The sequence below is a fragment of the Gekko japonicus genome, unplaced genomic scaffold, assembly GCF_001447785.1.
Source record: "Gekko japonicus isolate JY-2015 unplaced genomic scaffold, Gekko_japonicus_V1.1 scaffold400, whole genome shotgun sequence".
In the NCBI taxonomy this organism is placed as follows: domain Eukaryota; kingdom Metazoa; phylum Chordata; class Lepidosauria; order Squamata; family Gekkonidae; genus Gekko; species Gekko japonicus.
The window spans coordinates 900245-921410 of record NW_015165246.1 but is presented as its reverse complement, the minus strand read 5'-3'; the positions used below and the strand labels follow the sequence as shown (position 1 = coordinate 921410).

The following is a 21166-nucleotide window of genomic DNA, read 5'->3' as shown; positions in this document are numbered from 1 at the left end:
CGGATCTCCTCTGGAACCCTTTTTAAAGATGGGAGTGACATTTGCTACCTTCCAGTCCTCAGGAATGCAGATTTTAATGAAAGATTACATATTTTTGTCAGGAGATCCATAAATTCCCATCTGAGTTCTTTCAGATTATTATATATATTATTATATTATAATATAAAGTGCTAGTTTGTATCAAATGGCAAGCATTTGCAGCATCCTGAAGCAACAGCCAGCTGACATCATAGTTTGGGTTAAATTGGCCTCAACTTCTTGGGTGCAGCTCCATAATCAAAGGCCTGATGGAAGAGCTCCATCTTGCAGGCCCTGTGGAACTGTAAAAGGTCCCGCAGGGCCCTGATGTCCTCGGGGAACTCATTCCACCAATATGGAGCCACCACTGAAAAGGCCCTGGCCCTTGTCACAGCCAGCCTGGCTTCTCTGGGGAACATGTGGGGAAAGGCGGTCCCTTAGGTATGTAGGCCCCTGACCATATAGGGCTTTAAAGGTAAGAACCAGCACCTTGAACCAAATTTGGTATGCTATAAGCAGCCAGTGCAGTGCTTTTAGTGCAGGCCGGATGTGCTCCTGCATAGGGAGGTCCAATAACAGCCTGGCTGCTGCATTCTGCACCGGATTTGGGACAGGAACAGTCCCATGTAGAGACATTCCGGTAATCCAGTCTTGATGTGACCATTACGTGGATCACTGTTGCCGGGTCATTGCATTCAAGGAAGGGAACCAGCTGCCTGATCAGCCGAAGATGGTAAAAGGCTGACTTTGCAGTGGCTGCTACCGGAACCTCCATTGTTAAGGAGGCATCCAGGAGCATTCCCAGACTCCTAATCTCCAGCGCTGGCACCAACGGTGCTCCATCAAAGGTCAGGAGTGGGATCCCTACCCTCGGACTGCCACGACTCAGGCAAAGGACCTCCGTCTTTGTCGGATTCCGTTTCAGTCGGCTCAGTCTAAGCCAACCAGCCACAGCTTTCAGTGTCAGGTCCAGACCTTCCAGGTTAGAGTCAGATTGGCCATTCAACAGCAGATAGAGCTGGGTGTCATCCATGTATTGGTGACACCCTCTGGGCAATCTAGATAAGGGGGCACATGCAGATGTTAAATAACATCAGGGAAAGCACCGCTCCTTTGGGCACTCTGCAAATTAGTGGGTGTCTTTGGGACAGCTGTTCCCCAATGGCCACCCTTTGTCCCTGACCCTGAAGGAAAGAGGTAAGCCCCTGCAAGGCAAACCCTGGAATCCCAGTGTCGGCGAGGCCATGGGTCAGTAGTTGGTAGTCGACCATGTCAAACGCTGCCGACAGGTCCAACAACAGCACCGCTGAACCGCCTCGATCCAGATGTCTCTGAAGGTCATCCGTGAAGGTGACCAGTGCCATCTCCATCCCATGGCCTGGTTGGAAGCCAGACTGGAAGGGATCTAATGTGGAGGTGTCATCCAAAAAACTCTGTAACTGAATCGCTGCCGCCCACTCAATTACTTTGCCCAGGTAGGGCAAATTGGTAGTTAGCCAATTCGGCTGGGTCCAGAGATGGTTTTTTTAGGAGAGGGCGTACCCACTGCCTCCTTGAGTCTTTGGCTTTTGTATAAGTTCCTCCCTATGAGCCTGAAAGAGTTTGTACTGAGACTGTGGGAGATCTCTCTGTTTGTGCTTTATTACAAAAGGGATTGCTGTCTGTAACGTCCCAGCGGCATCAGTCGAAGAGACGGCAGATTCTACACTGTGCCACATCTTGAACCTGTACAGACGAACGACTTGGCTTCATCAGGCCTTGCGTGAAGGCACGAGAGTGCAGAGCGTGGAGCAGATTCGGGAAGTTGCCTCCGGGGCTGCCAGGATCAGAGGGGAGACCCTGGGCATTATCGGGCTAGGTATGCTCCACTGGCTTTGCTTCCTTTGGGGACAGAATAATGGTCCGTAGGTGCTGCTTTGCTGTTTGCTTTTTGCAGAGCAGGTTAGTTTACCTTTAGCATATTTTCTGGGGGGTTATCTTTAGAAGTATCATAAAGATACTCCAAAGCAGTGGGCTTTAATTCCTCCTCCCAATATAATTGAAATGAATTAGAACTGTCTTCTCTAAATGTGGTTGGTATTTCCGCTTTTCTTCCATTTGGGTGGGAAGATTTCATTTTGAGTCATTCATGTGTCTAATACTTTCCTTTTCTCTGTCCAGTGAAAGCTCTGTGGCTCAGTATATTGAGCAGTCTGACAATCTGACATTTCATTTATAATCTCTGTTTGTTTCCCAAAAGACAGAAGAAATGGAAACATTTTGCAGCATCCAAAGTTATGTTAGGATTTTGATTAGAGAGCTGGAAGGGAACCACCCTGCTTGGGTTAGAATTGTAGAAATTCACTAACCACTGTAGAATGTTTTGAATTTCTTTCAAACAAGGGGAAGGAGATCTATATCTAGCACTGTATTTTTTTAAAAAATCATGCTTTCCCCTTAACAGTTACCATTTCACAGTTATGATTTCATGTACAGTTATGACTGTTGCTTATGCAAATAAGCATGTAAATAATTTCCAAATGATGTTGTTCACATCAAACCTAGCACCCGCTGCGAGACTTGTAACATTCTGTTCTCCAGGTGACCTCGGGTGCCATTCCACTGAAAATGAGGAGGAGGAGGAGGGTCCCACCAGGGCAGCCCCTGGGCTTCAGCTCAGCAGTTTATATCTTTGTCCAAATTCCAAGTCAGAATTCCTTTTGAGCAGTCTGAGAGAAATGTGTTGCAATAAAAAGTACAGATGTTTGTAATACTGTCTCTTTGTGTAGCAGGTAATTCAAGATTGTTCTAAAGAAAGTGCTAAATGGGTGGTCTCCTTCTAGGACTAGCCAAACGGAGATTGGTGTGGATGGACTGCAGTGCAGTCTCCACAGCATAGGTAAAGTTTGCACCTATAACAGGTATTCTTCTAGGCGGCATGGATATTTGGGGCATTGCATGTTGCTCCTTTTCATCAGTGCAACGAACATGAAGTTGAGCAAACTTCAGAGGACGGCGGAAGACCGGAAGGCCTGGCGGGAGCTGGTCCATGGGGTCGCAAAGAGTCGGACTCGACTGTGCGACTGAACAAACACAATGTTGCTCCTACTCCACCTGCTATTCCGAGCAGGAATTGCTTGCATTTCCGCAGCTCCTGTGCTCACCCCCAGGTAGCTAGTCTATCAAGGCACCTTCCCGGTAGTGCCTTCATCTTAGAGGATGAAATACCATCTAGACTATGAAAAGCCAGTGTATAAGAGGTTCAGAACACAAATTTCAGTTCTTCCAATTAAGGGTATAGATGGCCTTTCTAGGTTTCTTTCAACCTCCCCTGAAGAGTGTGAATATTTGGCCCTTCGAGGCATTGCCAGGACTGACTCTTCTGTCATGATTATTCTCCACATTCCTAGTCAAGTTGGGTAGCCAGGTTACTCTGTAGCAGTAGAAAAAACTCCAGTAGCACCTTAAAGACTAACGAATTTATTAGTCTTTAAGGAGCCACAGGACTCTTTTCTACTACCTTGCTGGATCAGGGGAATGCTGTAGACATAGTTTATACCTTGATTTCAGTAATGCTTTTGATAAAGGTTCCACATAATATTCTTGTTGAGAAACTGGTAAAATGTGGTTTGGATCCTATGATTATTAGGTGGCCCTGTAACTGGTTGACAGATCACACCCAAGGAGTGCTTGTAAATGGTTCCTCATCCTCTTGGAGAGGAGTGACAAGTGGAGTGCCTCAAGGATCTGTCCTGAGACCTGTTTTGTTCAACATCTTTATCAATGATTTGGATGAAGGAATAGAGGGAATGCTTATTAAATTTGCAGATGATACTAAATTGGGAGGGGTAGCAAATATGGTAGAAGATAGAGTCAGGATACAGGATGATCTTCACAGGCTGGAATACTGGGCTAAAACAAATAAAATGAATTTCAGTGGGGATAAATGTAGAGTTCTGCATTGAAGTAGGAAAACTCAAATGCATAATTATAAGATGGGGGAGACTTTTCTTGGCAGTAGTCCATGCGAAAAGGATCTAGAGGTCTTTGTAGACCATACACTGAACATGAGTCAGCAGTGTAATACGGTGGCTAAAAAGACAAATGTGATTTTGGACTGTAGCAACAGAAGTATAGTGTCCAGATCATGCAAAGTCATGGTATCATGTTATTCTGCTGTGATTAGGACCTGACCTAGAGTATTGTGTTCAGTTTTGGGCATCACAATGTAAGAAGGATATAGACATGCTGGAACGTGTCTAGAGGAGGGCAAAGAAGATGGTGAGGGGTCTGGAGACCAAGTCCTATGAAGAAAGGTTGAAGGAGCTGGGTATGTTTAGCCTGGAGAGGAAACGATTGAGAGATGATATGATAACCATCTTCAAGTACTTGAAGGGCTGTCATATAGAGGATGGTGTGGAGTTGTTTTCTGTTGCCCCAGTGCTTAGTTCTCGTGGCCCTTTCTTACATGCCCAGGGAAATGCTGATCAACACTTTGTGGTCAGGAAGCGCTTTTTCTCTAGGCCAATTTGGCTGGAGATCCTGGAGGTTTATTGTCATCTTCTGGCCATGAAACAGTGGTCACTGGGGGGGTGTTGGGTGGAAGTATTTGAATTTCCTGCCTTGTGCAGGGGTTGGACTACATCCCTTCCAACTCTATGATTCTAGGACTGCTAGTCAAGAGATCTTTTGCCTGGAAGAGGACCTGTCTGACCTGGCCTCATTTTTCGAGGTGATGCTGACTGATCACTTAGGAAAGGGTGCAGCCATCATGCTCGCCGCTCCTCTTCCTCCAGTTTTTTGAGGCCCTCACTGAAAAAAATTATTTGAGCAGCTCAGCCCAATCCAGTCGTGACCCACCAGGAATTTCTGCCTGTTGGTTGGTAGAGGGTGTGATGTTGAGTGGAGGTTACGCCAGCAGAACCTCAAGGCCTGAATTCTGGTCATTCTGCGGCTACCCCCAGGGAACACTTGGGCACAGTGGGGCATCGGAGCAGACGGATGCGGCAGCTGCTGCTCAAGGAGGCAGAGGCAGAAAGTCTACTTGGCCTTCTCACTGCCGGTTCGATCGCATTCGCATTTTGCTCTTTGAGAATTGCTTTGTGCCTGCTTGGAAACCGGACTGATCCTGGGGAAGCGGCTGTCCACAGGCCACCCTTTCTCCGCAATCATGATGATGCATTCTTCAAGTTTGGTGTAGTGGTTTGGTGTAGTGGTTAAGTGCACAGACTCTAATCTGGGAGAACCGGGTTTGATTCCCCACTTGCACCTGGCTGGATGACCTTGGGCAAGCTGTAGTTCTGATAAGAGCTGTTCTTGAAAAAGAGCAGTTTCTGTCAAGAGCTCTCTCAGCCTCACCTACCTCCCAGGGTGTCTGTTGTGGGGAGGGGAAGGGAAAGGAGTTTGTAAGCCACTCTGAGACACCTTTGGGTAGTGAAGGGTGGGGTATAAATCCAATCTCTTCTCTCTTCTTCCCTGGATGTAAACAGAAAGAAAGGATAGCCTGAAACGGTTGCTTGGAAAACAGGGAAACTGTTATTGATTTTAAAAGTTTATCTAATGTCTCAGATGGCCTTTGGGCAAAAGATGTAAAAGGAAGCCCCTGTCATTCCATGGCAGGGCCTATGCTTTGCCACCCCTGGTCTCAGGTAAAGTCCAGGTAGAGGGGCAAAGCGGCATGGACCCCTCAAGCCGAGCCTGGGGGCAGCCGTCTTCCACTGCTGATACTCTCCCAAGAGCTGCTGTTCCCAGGTGTTTTTCCTTTAACCGACAGAGTCAATAACCATGGATTATCTTGTCCATGGATCTGCAGCCAAATCTGACCCTGAGTTAAATATTACGCATTCTGCAAAACACTTCCTTTCTGTCTGTTTTGAATTTATTGACTGCCAGCTTCATTTGGGTAGCCTTAAGCTATAGGAGTAGAAGAGAGAGTGGGCAGTAGGTGGATTCTTTCTGCCTTTCTGTCAAATTTCATACTGTTGAGACAAATGACCTTTATTTTGTAATGAATAAACCTTTTCAGCTTTTTACTGATAGAAGGCTGAAAAATGTACACTGAAAAATGGGCGCCCTCTGATTCGCCCTGCCACTGCAATACCTTGCGGGAATTTGGGCGGGGGGGGGGTTGCCAACCCAGTGAGGGCTGGAGGCATGGTGCACACAAGGAATGGCTTTGCTGGCTTAGGAAGACCGCCATATTCCTCCGGGCGGAAGCAGAGGAGGGGGGGAGTTCTCATCCTGTGAACGGTGGTGAGCAAGAGCCTCTTTCATAAGATGCGTAGAATGTGGAGGCTTTCCTGGTTTGCAATCTGAATGCTGTTTTTGTCCCTTGTGGCTGATGCCATTCTGCATAGGAGTTTCATGTGTGGCCAGTGGCTCTCTGTACACCAGCCTGACTGTGTGTGTGTGTGTGTGTGTGTGTGTGTGTGTGTGTGTGTGTGTGAAATGTGGTTTTCCAGGACGAGTTGGGCAAGCAGTTGCACTGCGGGCAAAAGCCTTTGGCTTCAACGTCATTTTCTATGACCCGTACCTCTCGGATGGCATTGAGCGTGCCCTTGGGCTCCAGCGGGTGAGCACTCTGCAGGACTTGCTGTTCCACAGTGACTGCGTGACCCTCCACTGCAGCCTGAATGAACACAACCATCATCTTATTAACGATTTCACCATTAAGCAGGTATGTCTGCCTCTTGGAATGGGCTCAGGTGGGGTAGCCATGTGGGTGTGAAGCAGTAAAATAACGTTTGAGTCCAGGGGCACCTTTAAGACCAACAAAGTTTAAACAGACAAAAGCTTATCCCTAGATTTAACTTTGTTGGTCTTAAAAGGTGCCACTGGGCTCAAATTTTGTTCTATTGGAGTGGGCTACAGTGATGATAATAACAGTATTCTGAAAGTGCTCCTCACACACATTTTCATGGTCCATACAACAAGCCTGCAAGGCAGAGCACTATCATTATCCCAGTCTTGCTGATCCAGTAGCACAGTCAGTCTGACTGATAGAAAAACCTACTCAACTGGAATAATTCTAGTGTCTGTTTGGATCAGCAGGTTTGTCGAGTGAAAAATGTTATTTCCTGCCACTGCAATTTAGAACACTGATCTTCATTCACCTGTGTATGTAGAAATTATACACTGAAAGAATTTCTTCTATGCCATAAGAAATACTAGAATGTTTGTGATGGTCTGGTTGGCTAGAGCCCCCTGGTGTTCAGTGAGAATATTCATTGTTTTTTAGCGAGTTAATTGGATGGACAATCTGGTCTGGCTTTTATGACGTTCTTGTAAATTGTCCCCAAAACATATTTATTTATTTATTTATTAAATTAGATTTACCAGGCTGCTCTTCCCTACAGGAAGGGCTCAAGGCGGCTTACAACAGTATTATACAGTCACATACAACTACATTAAAACCAGTCCAATAGATAAAAACAGTATATGTACAGTACTTGAGATGGCAGAAAATCCTAACTCCCCGGCCTCCCTGGGGGGAGGGGCTATGAGGAATGAGGAACCGCATGAGAGTGCCAGAAGAAGTCCGGTCGCTGTCCTCAGCCAAACGCCCGGCAGAACATCTCTGTCTTGCATGCCCTGTGGAAAGGTAGCAGCTCCCGCAGGGCACGGATGTCTTCCAGCAGAGCGTTTCACCAGGCAGGGGGGCCAGGGCTGAGAAGGCCCTGGTCCCTGGTCAAGGTCAGCCGGACCTCTCTCCAGCAGTGAAAATCATAGCAGGTTGCCCTGCTAATCCTGCAGACTGACATATGCCAAAAGAATAGGTGGCCCGATTCTGAGGTCCTGTCCTGGTGGCCAGACGCAGCTTCTGTGGATCCGTCATTGTTTTTTCAGTGTTTACGGAGGCAGAGAAATGAACTGAGGTTTTTTATGGCTGCTGTTACACAAGACCCACAATGTACTTCCAGTGTACTCCATCAGTCATTTACAAGTGGGTTTTCCTATTTCACACAGGAAAACCCAGGTGCAAACTATTGCTAAATTGCATTAAGTGCGAGCAGTCAGAAGGTCTGTGGAGTTCTACAAGTCACCAGTGTTTCGAATAAAGCCTTGGGCATTTGTGAAATAGTTAACATAATTTAATTCAAGTGGTTAAGACGCTGAACTGCAGGCTGTGGAAGGTCGGTAGTTCAGCAGTTCGAGACCTGAGTGTGCCGCCATGACGGAGTGAGCTCCCGTCTCTAGTTCCAGCTCCTGCCAGCCTAGCAGTTCGAAAGCAAGAAACTGCAAGTAGATAAATAGGTACCACTTCAGTGGGAAGGAAACAGCGTTCCGTGCACCTTGGTGTTTAGTCATGCCGGCCACATGACCACGGAAATGTCTTCAGACAGCGCTGCCTCTTTGGCTTGGAAACGGAGATGAGCACCACAACCCTAGAGTCGGATTCGACTGGCTTTCAAGCAAGGGAAACCTTTACCTTTACCTATATCCAAAATACACCTTCAGAAAGTGTGTTTATATTATGCACAGAATCAAAGGAAAATGTGTAAACTGAATTTTTCCCCATCAAATAAAGAAAATGAAGCAAGTAATAAACAGTCACGTATGCGTTTAGAAGTTACAAAACCTTAGAAAGTGTTTGGTTTAAGAAAGATCTCCGATCTGAAAAGTAATTAGTATGTTATTTTTATTCTGGTAGTTGTACAGTAATGCTTTAAATGCCCCTCCTTGTTTTCCTTCTGATAGGTAAGTAGAAAGTTAGAGCAGAGCTGTGGGAAAGCACAAAGTGGGGGGAGGGGATACCCACACCCCACCAACAGAACACGGGCATCATGTTGCTTCGTGGGTGGCGCCCGTGTCCATGCAGGGCCTCGTGCCCGTGTGCCCGTCCCCCTGTTGCGAAGTGTCGCCTGCCTTTGTGTGCCGTGAAGCAGCTCTGACGTTGCTCTCCTGGCCTTCTGGCACACCCAGCAGCCTGGCATGAGGGAGTCGGGCAAGACCAGCAGACCAAGACCTGGAGACCAGGCCCTGCAAGGAAGGGGCTGAGAGGGCCGTGGGAATGTTCAGTCTGGAGGGACATGATTGCAGTCTTTTAAGTATCCAAAAGGCTGTCACTCAGAGGAGGGCAGGGAGCTGCTCCTGTTGGCAGCAGAGATTAGGATACTTGCAACCATGGGTTTAAAATTACAGGCAGAAAGGTACCAGCTGGATAGTAGGGAAGGGTTTTTTTACAATAAGAGTAGTTCAGCAGTGGAATCAGCTGCTTAGGAAGGTGGTGAGCTCCCCCTCAGTGGCTGTCTTCAAGGAGCGGCTGGACAAACACTTGTCAGGGATGCTAGTTTAGGCTGATCCTGCATTGAGCAGGGGGTTGGCTCCTTCCAGCTCTGTGATTCAGTGCAACTCTGGGCCAAGGATCCTTCACTAGGGCACACTGAGAGATCAAAAAGTGTGTCTTTGTTGCACATGTTTATATTCTGTTTTCCATACCTTTTGAAATGCTTTGTGCAGGATAAGGCAAAGGGTTTCAGTGGGTGGCCGTGTTGGTCCACAGTACACTCAAGTCCAAGAACAACGTAGAGACCAGCAAGATATTCAGGGTAGGAACTTTCAGCAAGGGTCCAACAGTGCTCCCATAGGAGAAGGAACAGTTGGAACTAACCCATTATGTCTGCAGACAGGTGCTTAGATTTGACGTGCCAGTCTGAAAGCAGTTTTTGTAACCTTTGCATTTTAACACTTGCAGTAAAAGGAATGTTGTGGAAGCTGGAAAACAGAAAACATGGGGACCCACGAGGACCTCCAGGGGAGGGGAGTTTCCTCCCTCTCACTCCAGCTCTACCTTCTTCACTCACACTTCCTCCCGCAGTCTTGCTTGCCCTCTCACCCACTCACACCTCTTCATGCCCTTGACCTCCAGATCCTGATTCACTCCCCCCCATGCCAGCCTTGTTGCCCGCCACCACCTCGTTGCCCCTGTGTGTTTTCCCATCACACTCTCTTCTGCTTCTTCCCTCACACCCCATTTTCATTGGTCAGGTGCCAGTCTGGGTTACGTCAGCAGCCCCTAATCATGCCCAGAGTATTCCATGGGGGGGGGGTCATCTCATGAAACTCGTGCAGTCACCGCTGTTAACGATGTTGGGTGTTTTTTTAACTGCCCCCATTTTATTTTATTTTTCTTGTATTTAGCAAGCTAGGTGTCCGCTTGAGTTTGGAGAAATATGCACCCCAGCCCTGGCATAGCCGCATTGTGGAGATTTTTTTTTTTTTTTAATCCACAGGGGAGGGGGTCTGGCACCCCTGGCTGTGAGGTATAGGAGAGGCCTGTTCTTGAAGCGTTTCTTTAAATGAATCCTTCTATTTCAGTTGGGGTCTGACTTCAGTGCACTACATAGAGCATAAATTTTAAATCTTTTTAAGCATGTGAAGTTTTGCCGGTAAGAAACCTTGCCTACCAAAGGGCAGGTTTTTTGCCTGATTCTTTCCCAGTATGTGAGAAGGTCACCAGCCCACTGCTAATTGCGGGTGACTCCCGTCAGCATAACACTGAAGGCCTTTAATGCTGTGGCGTCCTTCTGCCCTCCTGCAGATGCGGCAAGGGGCCTTCCTGGTGAACACGGCTCGGGGAGGACTGGTCGACGAGAAAGCCCTTGCGCAGGCCCTGAAGGAGGGGCGGATACGAGGGGCAGCGTTGGACGTGCACGAGTCGGAACCATTCAGGTGCCTGGACTTCCGGTTCCATACCGTCTCCAGTGCTCAGGCCATCCAGCAATGAGGAGATGATCTCTTGTCTTTCTGGTCTTTCCCAGGACTTCGCATTCACAGTTGCAGTGCTTGCTGAGCCCTGCTGCCTTTGTTGTGCTTAGGAGTTGTCAGAATAGACAGGGAAGTCCCGTGTTCCACTCCCCACAGAGGCAGCCTGTCCCTTTCTTCCTAGGAAGGGAAATACGGCATCCTTTCTGGGAGGTGGAGATCTGCCCCAGGCTGCCTGCCCGGCGTGCCCTCCCCCTGGGCGCCCTCTGAGCTGAGTGACCACAAGGTGGCGGCGGCAGCAGCAGCAGCAGAAAAAGAAGAGAAAGGGGGGGTATTATGAGTGGAGACCACTGAACTGGGCTGCTTCAAGGGTTCATCGCCAGAGGAGAGGCAGGATGGAATGTATTGCCCGCTGTCCTCTCCGTACAAGGTCTCATCCTGTCCCCCAGTGTCCAGGAAACTGAGAGCTTTGCGTTGACCCTTCCAGCTGTCAGGCATAAATCTCCTTAACTCGAAGCTGTGGGCTGCTGTAGGCCGCAGTTTGTCCTGCGGTATCAAGGGCTGAAGAGGTGGTGATGCTTGAGTGGCCGATCGGCACAGAACAATCAGATTCAAAACCCGGCAGTTCTCTGTTCATGTTTGGCTTGTAAGGCCTGTGCAAAACCCTCATGTTCCTTTGTCTTCCTGCTCAGTTTTAGTCAGGGTCCTCTGAAGGATGCACCAAATCTGATCTGCACCCCACACGCTGCCTGGTACAGTGAACAAGCCTCGATAGAGATGCGGGAGGAAGCAGCGCGGGAAATCCGGAGAGCGATCACAGGTGCTCCTTCCTTCCTTCCTTCCTTCCTTCCACAGTGAACAAGCCTCGATAGAGATGCGGGAGGAAGCAGCGCGGGAAATCCGGAGAGCGATCACAGGTGCTCCTTCCTTCCTTCGACCAACAGCAGCTCACATCATTTTCCTCCAGTCTGTCTTGACAACAACCCTGTGAGATAGGTCAAGCTGAGAGTGTGTGACTGGCCCAAGGTTGCCCAGCCGGCTTCCATGGCACGAGTAAGGATCTGATCCTGGGTCTCCGAGATCCTCGCTTGACACTCTAGCCACTGTACCACACTGGCTCTCCTATTTCACTGTTTATCAAATGAATGAGCAAGCATGTGGATGGGTCCACTTCCCCAGCATGAGTGGAGCAGGAAGCGCGAGAGTGTTTTGTGCAGTAGCACAAGCACTGCTGATTGGGTATATTCCTGAGCAGCCTCCTGGCTCTTCCTGCAGCGCTTTGGGCTCGGCAGGCTTCCTGTCCTGTGCTTGCATCAGAGTCTCCGGAAGAGGTATTTCTCTGGGATGAGAGGTGGGTTAGCAGCCCCTACTTTACACAGATCAGACAGGTGTGAAGTGGGGGGGGGGAGCAGCCATAAACAGGCAGCACGGGGGGGGGTGCAAGCTGAGCAGAAGCGCCTTCCCTCCCCTCTCCATTGGGGCACTGGGAGGGAGGGGCCCTTTCCAGAGGTACTTTTGAATCCGCCAATTCCTGCAGCAAAGTTCTTGGAGATGAAGCGGTAAATGTGATTGCTAAAATCCTGCTCTCAAAGGATACAGTTATGTGTTCCTTTGAGAACACGTCTTCCGATGCTGAGGGGCCCCCTCCTTGGAGGTCTTCTTCAGGAGGCCCTGCAAGGCCTGCCTCTTTGCCGGGGCTTTTGAGGGCGTCTGAATGACAGAGGCATCTTTTAAGGGGAGGGGATTTGGGGAGGGAAGGATTTGGGGTTTGCTCTTTTATGTTTGGTTTTAGCTAGGGATGTTTTAACTACTATTGTAAGCCGTCGTGAACCAAAAGGAAAGTGTTTTTTTTATCCCCCCCCAGAGGGGATTTTTTTATTGCATTTTCTATAAAGTACAAACTACAACAAAAAAAAAGGGAAAGGGTTGTCTAAGGAAACTAAAACCCCAAGTATAGGAGATCATTACATCAGCTTATATAAGTGTTAATCTAAGATGCTAGTATGACATTGAACATAGTCGATTAAGCTAAATTATTTTATCTTTTTAACCATTTTTTAACTGTTTAAAAACATCCCCAAGAGCATAATTTACAGTATATGCTTTAAGGCACCATTCAGAGTTCTTCAGCCTTCACTTTGCTTTATCTTTTCTAATCCTCAATTGGTATTCTCGTTTAGTGGCCACCGCCCCCTTGGTCTTTGTACATCTTCCTCTTCTTCCTTATTTTAAATTAAATATCTTTTAAAATCCTAATAGTATTGCCTCCCATTTTCAGTGGTGTTCCTGAAGTCGCTTTCAGGATTAAATCCCTTACGTGTCTCTTCGAGAATCTCACCACTATCTCTCCAGGCAGATTATAGGCCCTGTAGACCACGTCCATTTTGCTTATAAGATATTCCGCTTTTAAATTTGTAACTGGAGCTAATGCATCGCTCAAAAGTTGTCTTAGATTCTCATCTTTAGATTCAGGGACCCCTTGGAACCGGAGGACCAGGTTAGCTTTCTCCATTTGCAATTGCAAAAGTTGAAGTTCATCCGAAGCTTGCTTCTTTTCCAGCATTTGCACCTTTTTCTTTTTTAGAGTTGGCATCCATTTCCTTTACTTTCTCAGCTGTTTGTTCTGCCTTTTTTGTAGTTTCAGACAGTTGGAGCTGCTGAGCTGCAAAGTTCTGATTTAAAGTTGTCAGCTGTTGATTGATGTGAGTCGTCTGATCCAGTAGAGGGCGCAAAGAGTCCGCCAAAAGCTTAGAGAACTCAGTGGTCTCTTCCGGTCGTGGGCTCATGCTCCCCGGTGGTTTCACTTTTGCTTGTTTTCCTCTCTCCATTCTTTTCCACACCATTTTTATGGATTGTTTACTTTTGTATAAACTTGCTGAAGTCTCTGAAATTCGCCCATACGCTTATCTGCGCTCTAGTAAGTTTCTTAAAACAGATTTCAAAACTTTAACTTTCGCTCCCTCCCTTGTTAGCTCGCTTTTTAGTTTATGCGTGTTGGAGGGGCCCCTCCCCTCTCGCTTTTCTCGCCATTCCCAGGGGAGGGCTTTCTTCTTAAACTACCAGCATTTCACTTTTACTCGACTCACTGTTCGTTGTTGGTCATAAGACCTTGCTTAAAGTCTGTTTAAAACGCTCGATCTCCGACACTTGTCCCAGTCAGCGGCTCTAGTTCCATTCAGACGCATAGCAGCAGGACCATCGGGGTGGGAGAGTGCCTCAATTCCCCAGCAACGCGCTGGTGAAGAGGCCACCCTCCAAAAGCCCCATGGCTAGGAGCCTTTCGCAAAGGCTCCGGGGGGTGCCAAACAATTGATAAAAAGTGCATGCACATGAAAGCACATACCCAGAATAGAACTTTGTTGGTCTTAAAGGTGCCACTGGACTCAGACTTTACTTTACTTACTTAATTTATTATGATTATAGGTCAGCAGTGACTACGTAATCAACAAAGTCAGGAACATATAAAAGAAAATATCTACATACACTGAAAAATGCATAGCCTCGTTATAATAAAAAGATTTGACCAGGAGCTTCCTTATTACACAAGCTGAAGCACAGAATTTAGCTGCCTTAGAGGTGGTTTCATTAGAAGGACCTGAAAGGAGAAGAGATATTTAAAATTTGTCAGATCTGTTTGGAAAATGGGATAGAATTGTGTTGATGTATAAGGAACAGATGTCTTTACAGAATAAACAATACAGTAGCACATGTTTGACTGTTTCAGCCATATTCAGTTGGCAAGGACAGATGTATTGAGAATGGGGAGTACCTGAATATCTCCCTAGCAGAACAGCTGAAGGTAAAACATTAAAGCAGGCCAAAATGAAGACTTTTTGATATTTGGGGAATCCTAAGCATAAAGGTATTCTGCCAGCACAATTTCCTGCTGCTGGATAAGATTGAGCCATGCTGTATCAGCTTGGAGAGCAGTATCCCAAATTTGTTTAATCCTTCTTTCCCCCCCCCTCCCCCAAATGCTGTAGCGGGCAGGCAGTCTCAGGACCACATCTGCAAATGCTTGCTGGCAAAGTGACACACCGTATGGTCAGTGAAATGCTTGCAAGCAAAGAGATGATTCCTCAACTGCCTGATCTGTTGACTGATTGCATAAAAATGGTAAATCTTTTAAAGCCAATGCCTCGAGCAGCCGAATGTTCAAAGCACTTTGTGAGGAGATGGGTGCTGAGCATGCAGTCCTGTTGCTGCCTATCGAAGTAAGATGGTTATCATGCGGCAAGGTGCTACCCTGAGTGCTGAGAGAAGAAATTAAGTACTTCTTGTCCGAAAAGAAATCCAAGCTAGCCACATTGCTCAATAGTAATGGCTGGGATCCAACAATGTGCAGGTGGAAGCATAAGGGATCTCGTGCAGCAACTTGCACTTTCCTCTTGGAAATTGTTTGCACAAATCTTGCGCAAGCAGAAAGGCAAGGGGGGAATATAATAAGTTTAATGCAAGAGGCTATCTCATCATCCTCTTGCATTTCCACTTGTGCAAGAGTTCTAGTGGAAGCAGAAATTTTGCACTGGCGTTAACACGGTGAATGGATCTTGAAAGTAGCATACGTGGACAGCATATTTGATCTTATAGATGAACTGAATTTGTAGTCCTTTTAGCTTGCCACTAAGATTAGAAGCTTTCAAAGATAAATCAGTTTTTGGAAGAAAAGGGTAGACAAGGGAATATTTGATATGATTCATCTTTTTTTGTTTTAAAGTAGTTTACACCAATGGCGTTTTTTATGTTCTTCAAACGCTTACCATAAATGAGAAATACAATAACAGAATGCCTGTAAACAAATAAGTGCTCTTCTAGGAAGAACGTGGGCTTTTTGTTTGTCATGATGGGTCCCAGCTTCTTTGATACAGAGTGGTTGATGTAAGATACAAAAGGCTGAGAACCACAGCTGTAGACCAATCAGAGCTGTGCAAGCCAAGAACAGCATCACGCATCAGAGCTGGAGAGCCACATCCCTCCAGGTAACAAACCCTCTTTCACATGGGATGGGGGACAACTTCCCATTAAAGACTCAGTCAAAAGCTTGGGAGCTTTGTTGATTTTAGACTTCCTGCTAGGGAGGAAAATAGTTAATATAGTAGGGGGAAATGCTTTCCAGCGGCATTTACTTTGGAAATTGTCCCCATTTCTGCAGGCATCTGGTCTGGCCATGTGGATCCATCGTGAGTCTAGATTTCTGTAACATGCTTTTGCTGCTGAAGATGAGCGTGATGCCCTATCAGGGGCCCTTGGCATTGATGTGGGAGCTTCAGCTGGTGCCAAATGTGGGGGGTCGGGGTGGGCATTTGCTCTCAGGCTGTGCCTGTTGGGGCCACATTACACTGGTCCCGAAGGCCCTTCATGGGCTGCTGCTCATTTCCAGGACCGTTTCAGGGTGCTGGCACTTCTCTTTAAATACACCACTTGACCTGGCCGGGGACCCTGTCCTTGAAGGACTCTCTCTCTTGCAAGATTAACTCTAGTGTGTCGGTTCCACTCCTCACGACAGGCTTTGCTCTGGAACAGCCTTCCAACAGAGATGGTGCATGGGCCAGGCCAGGCCGGGGGGGGGGGGGTTCCCCCAGGGCTGCTGTGAGACAGAACAGTTTGTAAGAATTTAGGGGTCAGTTTGAATGGGCTTGGGCTTAGCTGTTTTAATCAACTGGTTTGGTTCCTTTCTGTTTCATAATAAGTACTCCTGTTAATCTTTTTGTGTCCTTTTTGCTATCACCCGTCGTGGGGCCTGACTGAGCTGAGAGAAAGGGCCCCAGGGGGGTTATACGAATGTCCTAAATAAATAAATATTATTTTTAAGTTGGAGATTTCTGGGTGGAAGAGCAGCATAGACAGAATATGCAAACAAGTTCCTTTGGAAGTTTGATCAGAGAACGTATCGCAGAAGCCTCTTGTGTGGGACAAAGATGAGTAGACTGAAGGAAAGCTGCACACTTGGCTGTCAGTGGAGGTTTGGTGGCTTTGTCACTCCCCAGATGGAATTTGCTTCTCTACTTCTCTATGCCCTTCGCCCCTGAGGGGTTTCTTCTTCCTTGCCTTGGTGTAGTGGTTAAGTGCGCGGACTCTAATCTGGGAGAACCAGGTTTGATTCCCCACTCCTCCACTTGCACCTGGCTGGATGACCTTGGGCAAGCCATAGTTCTGATAAGAGCTGTTCTTGAAAAAGAGCAGTTTCTGTCAGAGCTCTCTCAGCTCCACCTACCTCACAGGGTGTCTGTTCTGGGGAGGGGAAGGGAAAGGAGTTTGTAAACTGCTCTGAGACGCCTTTGGTTAGTGAAGGGCGGGGTATAAATCCACTTCTCTTTGGCCTTGGGATACCCCCCACCCAGACACACACACAATTTGCCCTTTCTAGTTGCCGTTGGTAGAAAACTCTCCCTCCCAAAGTCCCCCCCCAAACAGAACGTTAACGTGCTCACAGCTTCTGCCTGCTGCCTCCTTCACAGTCCTTGCCCTTCCCAGGAACGACCTCAGCACCTTAGCCGAACGTTTTGGAAAAGAGGCATAGAGGCACTCGCAACCTTTTCGTCATAAAGAGCCCTGACCTAAGATTTGCGCTCTGAGCTACAAAAGTAATAACTCAGCCTGATGCCAGCATTCTTGCTGTACCTGGCCAGGAGCATTTGCATGTTCAGAATGTGTCACAGGTGCTGCCCCTGGTGTGACCATTTCTGATATCTGAAACCGCTTGTTAATCCCAGGAGACCCTGTTCTCTTTATCTCTTGCATTCCTTGGATTCACGCGTTTTTAAACGAAGGAGTGATAAATGCTATTCAGGAGCTTGAAAAACAAAGACTTTTTAGTCTGCTTTTCCACTTCATAGATGATAAAGCCCAACTCTGCACTGGGGAAAAGAGGAGAAGGAGTGGGAGGCTCTTCCCCGGTGGCCAGAAGAAACTGCCCTGGCACATTGCAAGCGGAGGCCTCCTCTCGCGTCATTTTGCTTGTAGAGGCCTTGACAGTATTATTCTGTCCTCTAGGTCGTATTCCAGACAGCTTGAAAAACTGTGTCAACAAAGAACACTTGACTGCAGCGACACACTGGGCCAGCATGGATCCAGGAGTCGTTCACCCAGAGCTCAATGGCGCTGCATACAGGTAAGGGCACAGCGGCAGCAGAAGTATCTCCGCCCGCAGCACATCAGGAACTTGCTGAAAACTTTTTGGCTCTGTTATTTTTCTTGCTGCTAAAGATCCACTGACCTGCTTACAAAGATTCAGGTGGGCAGCTATGTTGGTCTGAAGCAATAGAACAAAGTTTGAGTCCAGTAGCACTTTTAAGACCAACAAAGTTATATTCTGGGTATAAACTTTTGTGTGCATGCACACTTCCATCAAATAGATATCTGCATGCACACGGAAGTTTATCTGAAGAAGTGCACATGCACACAGAAGCTTATACCCAGGATTAAACTTTGTTGGTCTTAAAGGTGCCGCTGGACTCAAACTTTGCTTTATTATTATTACTAGTAAGGAAAGCCCGTCGTGGCGGTAGACGACGGGCCCTAGAACATTACGTTATACAACACAAGCCAATCCTAACCTAGGGCCACATACATACAAGGGGGGAGAGTGACTAGCCTACCAGGCACCCTGTAGCGAGTCGTTGTTGTCTGCGGGAGCTCGTCTGACGACGTCCTCCTGGCGCTGGTCTTTGATTGTTGCGACTTCCTGGCTGTTGCGACTCCTTCGGGCCTGGACCAAGCGCACAGCCGCAAACTTTGCTTTAGTGCTTACAAAGAGGAAGAGTATCCCACGGAGAGAGCCCCAGTGTTTGGTTTAGGGAGGGGCCCCTGGCTTAGTGACAGAGCCTCTGCTTGGCACGCAGAAGGTCCCAGGTTCAATCCCCAGCATCTCCGGTCAAAAGGACCAGGTTATGGATGATGGGAAAGGCCTCGGCCTGAGACCCTGGAGAGCTGCTGCTAGTCTGAGCTGGCAATACTGACTCTGATGGACCAAGGGGGTCTGTTTCAGTATAAAGCCACGTCAGGGGCGTACTGCCGGAGCCATGACCCTCCACTGCCATGAACCCCTCCCCTGAGTTCCGTGGCCTGTCCAGAGGCCTTTGGCATCGGAGGGGTGTTTGCCCTTGTATGAAACCTTTGCCGAAGGAGCCGGCAGCCCTTGATGGCTGCCTCCTGCGAAAAGCCCGAGGGGGAGGGAGAGCAGCTGCCCCCCTCCTCCCAGCAGGGAAGAAGGGGCTTCTGTCCTGGGGGGTGGGGTTTGGAGCGGCGGGAGCCAGTCTCTGCTGGCACTCTTTGGCAAAGGGGAGGCGGAAGCAGGGAGAAGGGGCTGTCTCTCCCGTGGGCGGGGGGGTCTGCTAGTCAGATGGGGAGGGGGACTGGCCGTAGATAGACGAGTGTGCTGTGCTCTCTGGGCGAGATCTTGTCCCGAATGGGAATGTCAGCGGTGGTTCAGAGAAGAGCTCTCCAGCGGTGTAACGCCTGCTCTCCTCTCCTTCCCTCAGTAGGTATCCTCCCGGCGTGGTCAGCGTGGCTCCGCCTGGCATCCCCGCAGCCGTCGAAGGAATAGTACCCAATGCCATGTCTTTGTCACACGGGCTGCCGGCCGTGGCTCACCCTCCTCATGCCCCTTCCCCCGGCCAGACAGTCAAACCAGAAGCCGATAGAGACCACTCCAATGACCAATTGTAGCCCAAGAGAACACCATTCCCAGCATTGGGGGCTGCAGCTTTGGAAAGTGTGTGCAAAACCAGGTGGACTTTTAAGAGATGCAAAACCCTGAACATACTGGAGGAGACCATAGAAGTTTTACAAACTGGTCCAATATGCAGTATAAGGAGAAAAAAATGGTGGGAGAAAGAAAGAAGATTTGAAAACTTTATTCCTCCATATAAAACGTAGTCTGTCCCTGTCCAGTGCCCCGACTCACTGTTTCTGTGTCCTGTGAGTTCTTCGTTAAGCCAGAGAAGTTAGTAGTTAATTATATCATGAATGTACTTGTCTGTGTACAGTTTTTAGAACATTAACAAGGGTTTGTTTGCTTAGTTGTCAACAAGGAAAACATCGTAACGGAGGCGTTTGGCAAACCAATTGGAGATCCTTTGTTTTTATATGTTAAATACGTGCCCAAAAATGAGGCAGTTGGTGAACTTCTCAGGACAACAGGTTTTTTCCCCATTTTTCTTTCTACGCCACACAGTGCATTGTTTTTTCTACCTTCTTGTCTTATTTTTTAGAATAATTTAATAAAATAAAAAATGATTTCTCCTAATTTTGGCACAATTTCCCCTTATTTCAGAATGAAGACATTTCAAAGAGATTTTGAGGTGCAAGTAAAAGTTTTGTATAAATAAGCATCACACTTTTTGTCACCAGTTAAAGTATATATTATTGGTGGGATGCAGAGAGAGCGTGCGAGAGCGAGTGAGCGAGAGCGCGAGTCTGAGGCACTAGACTACTGAAGAGTAGCAGCATTTCATTGCCTACATGGATTCCTTCCTGGTAATGTGGTAGGCTAGCAATATTTTGGGTTAAAATCATGTTTGTGACTGTATCCATTTGTATGAATTATTTTAAAGAAATAAAAATTACAAACAAATACCATGTATCCAGCTTTGTTATTATTTGCTCCACTCGTACAGAGATTCAGAAGATAGAATCAGGCGGGGTCGGCGTGTTGGTCAGAAGCAGCCAAACAAAGTTTGAGCTCAGCGGCACCTTTAAGACCAACAAAGTTTAAATCTGGGTACAAGCTTTCGTGTGCATGCATGCTTCTTCAGATGGAGTGTGCATGCACACACAAAACCTTATACCCAGAATAAAACTTTGTTGGTCTTAAAGGTGCCCCTGGGCTTAAACTTGACTTAACCAAGTCGTCAGGGGCCTGCTGAATTCCATCAAAAGTGGAGAGCACAGCATTACCTCCACCTTTTCAGGGTTTGGTTGCTTGCTTTGGAGCATCAGAGGAAGTCTGAAATAAAAATGGTTAAGATAATTCAAGTCATCAGAGCAAGGCAGTTTATGTTATTGTTCCTGGGCATCTGGTAGTATCAGCACAATCCTATGCAGAGTTACTCCAGTCTAGGCGTGTTGTAAATAGCAGCAAGCAGTAGACTTTTAAAGTAGACTTTAATAATAATAATTTAAAAATAATAAAAACGTAAATTTTGTTTGTCGATTTTAGTTAATCCCATTGAAAACATAAAAAATTCAACTGTTAAAAAATGGTTACAACTGAAGTAATTTAATTTTTTGTTTTTAAATAGTAAGTTAAATTCTCATTTATGCATTAGTTGCTTGTATATGCAGATCTCATTAGTATAATAAATGCTGTGTGGTTATTGCTGTTATTCACACATTTCCCTTCTACCGTAATAACTACTAAGAAAGGACGAGGGGTGCAATTTTGTATTCCAGCCTCGGATGCAAAATTAGGTAGTTACAACTCTGGTTTGGTGTAGTGGTTAAGAGGGGCAGACTCTAATCTGGA

The 21166-nt window shown here is 47.2% G+C and overlaps 1 protein-coding gene across 4 annotated transcripts in view; it reads left to right on the top strand.

Moving 5' to 3' along the window:
- Positions 1-20231, top strand: part of CTBP1 (C-terminal binding protein 1) — a 47485-nt gene extending 27254 nt beyond the window's left edge. The window contains exons 5-11 of one of the 4 annotated variants that reach the window (XM_015410084.1): positions 1670-1876; positions 6459-6673; positions 10538-10668; positions 11394-11478; positions 11576-11618; positions 17695-17812; positions 19185-20230. In XM_015410084.1, coding sequence (XP_015265570.1) covers positions 1670-1876; positions 6459-6673; positions 10538-10668; positions 11394-11478; positions 11576-11618; positions 17695-17812; positions 19185-19368 — 983 coding nt within the window. In that variant the 3' untranslated portion in view covers positions 19369-20230. Of the gene's footprint in view, positions 1-1669; positions 1877-6458; positions 6674-10537; positions 10669-11393; positions 11522-11575; positions 11619-17694; positions 17813-19181 lie in introns of all 4 variants that reach the window. The other 3 variants (XM_015410082.1, XM_015410085.1, XM_015410083.1) reach the window with 3 other exon arrangements.
- Positions 20232-21166: the final 935 nt, after the last annotated feature.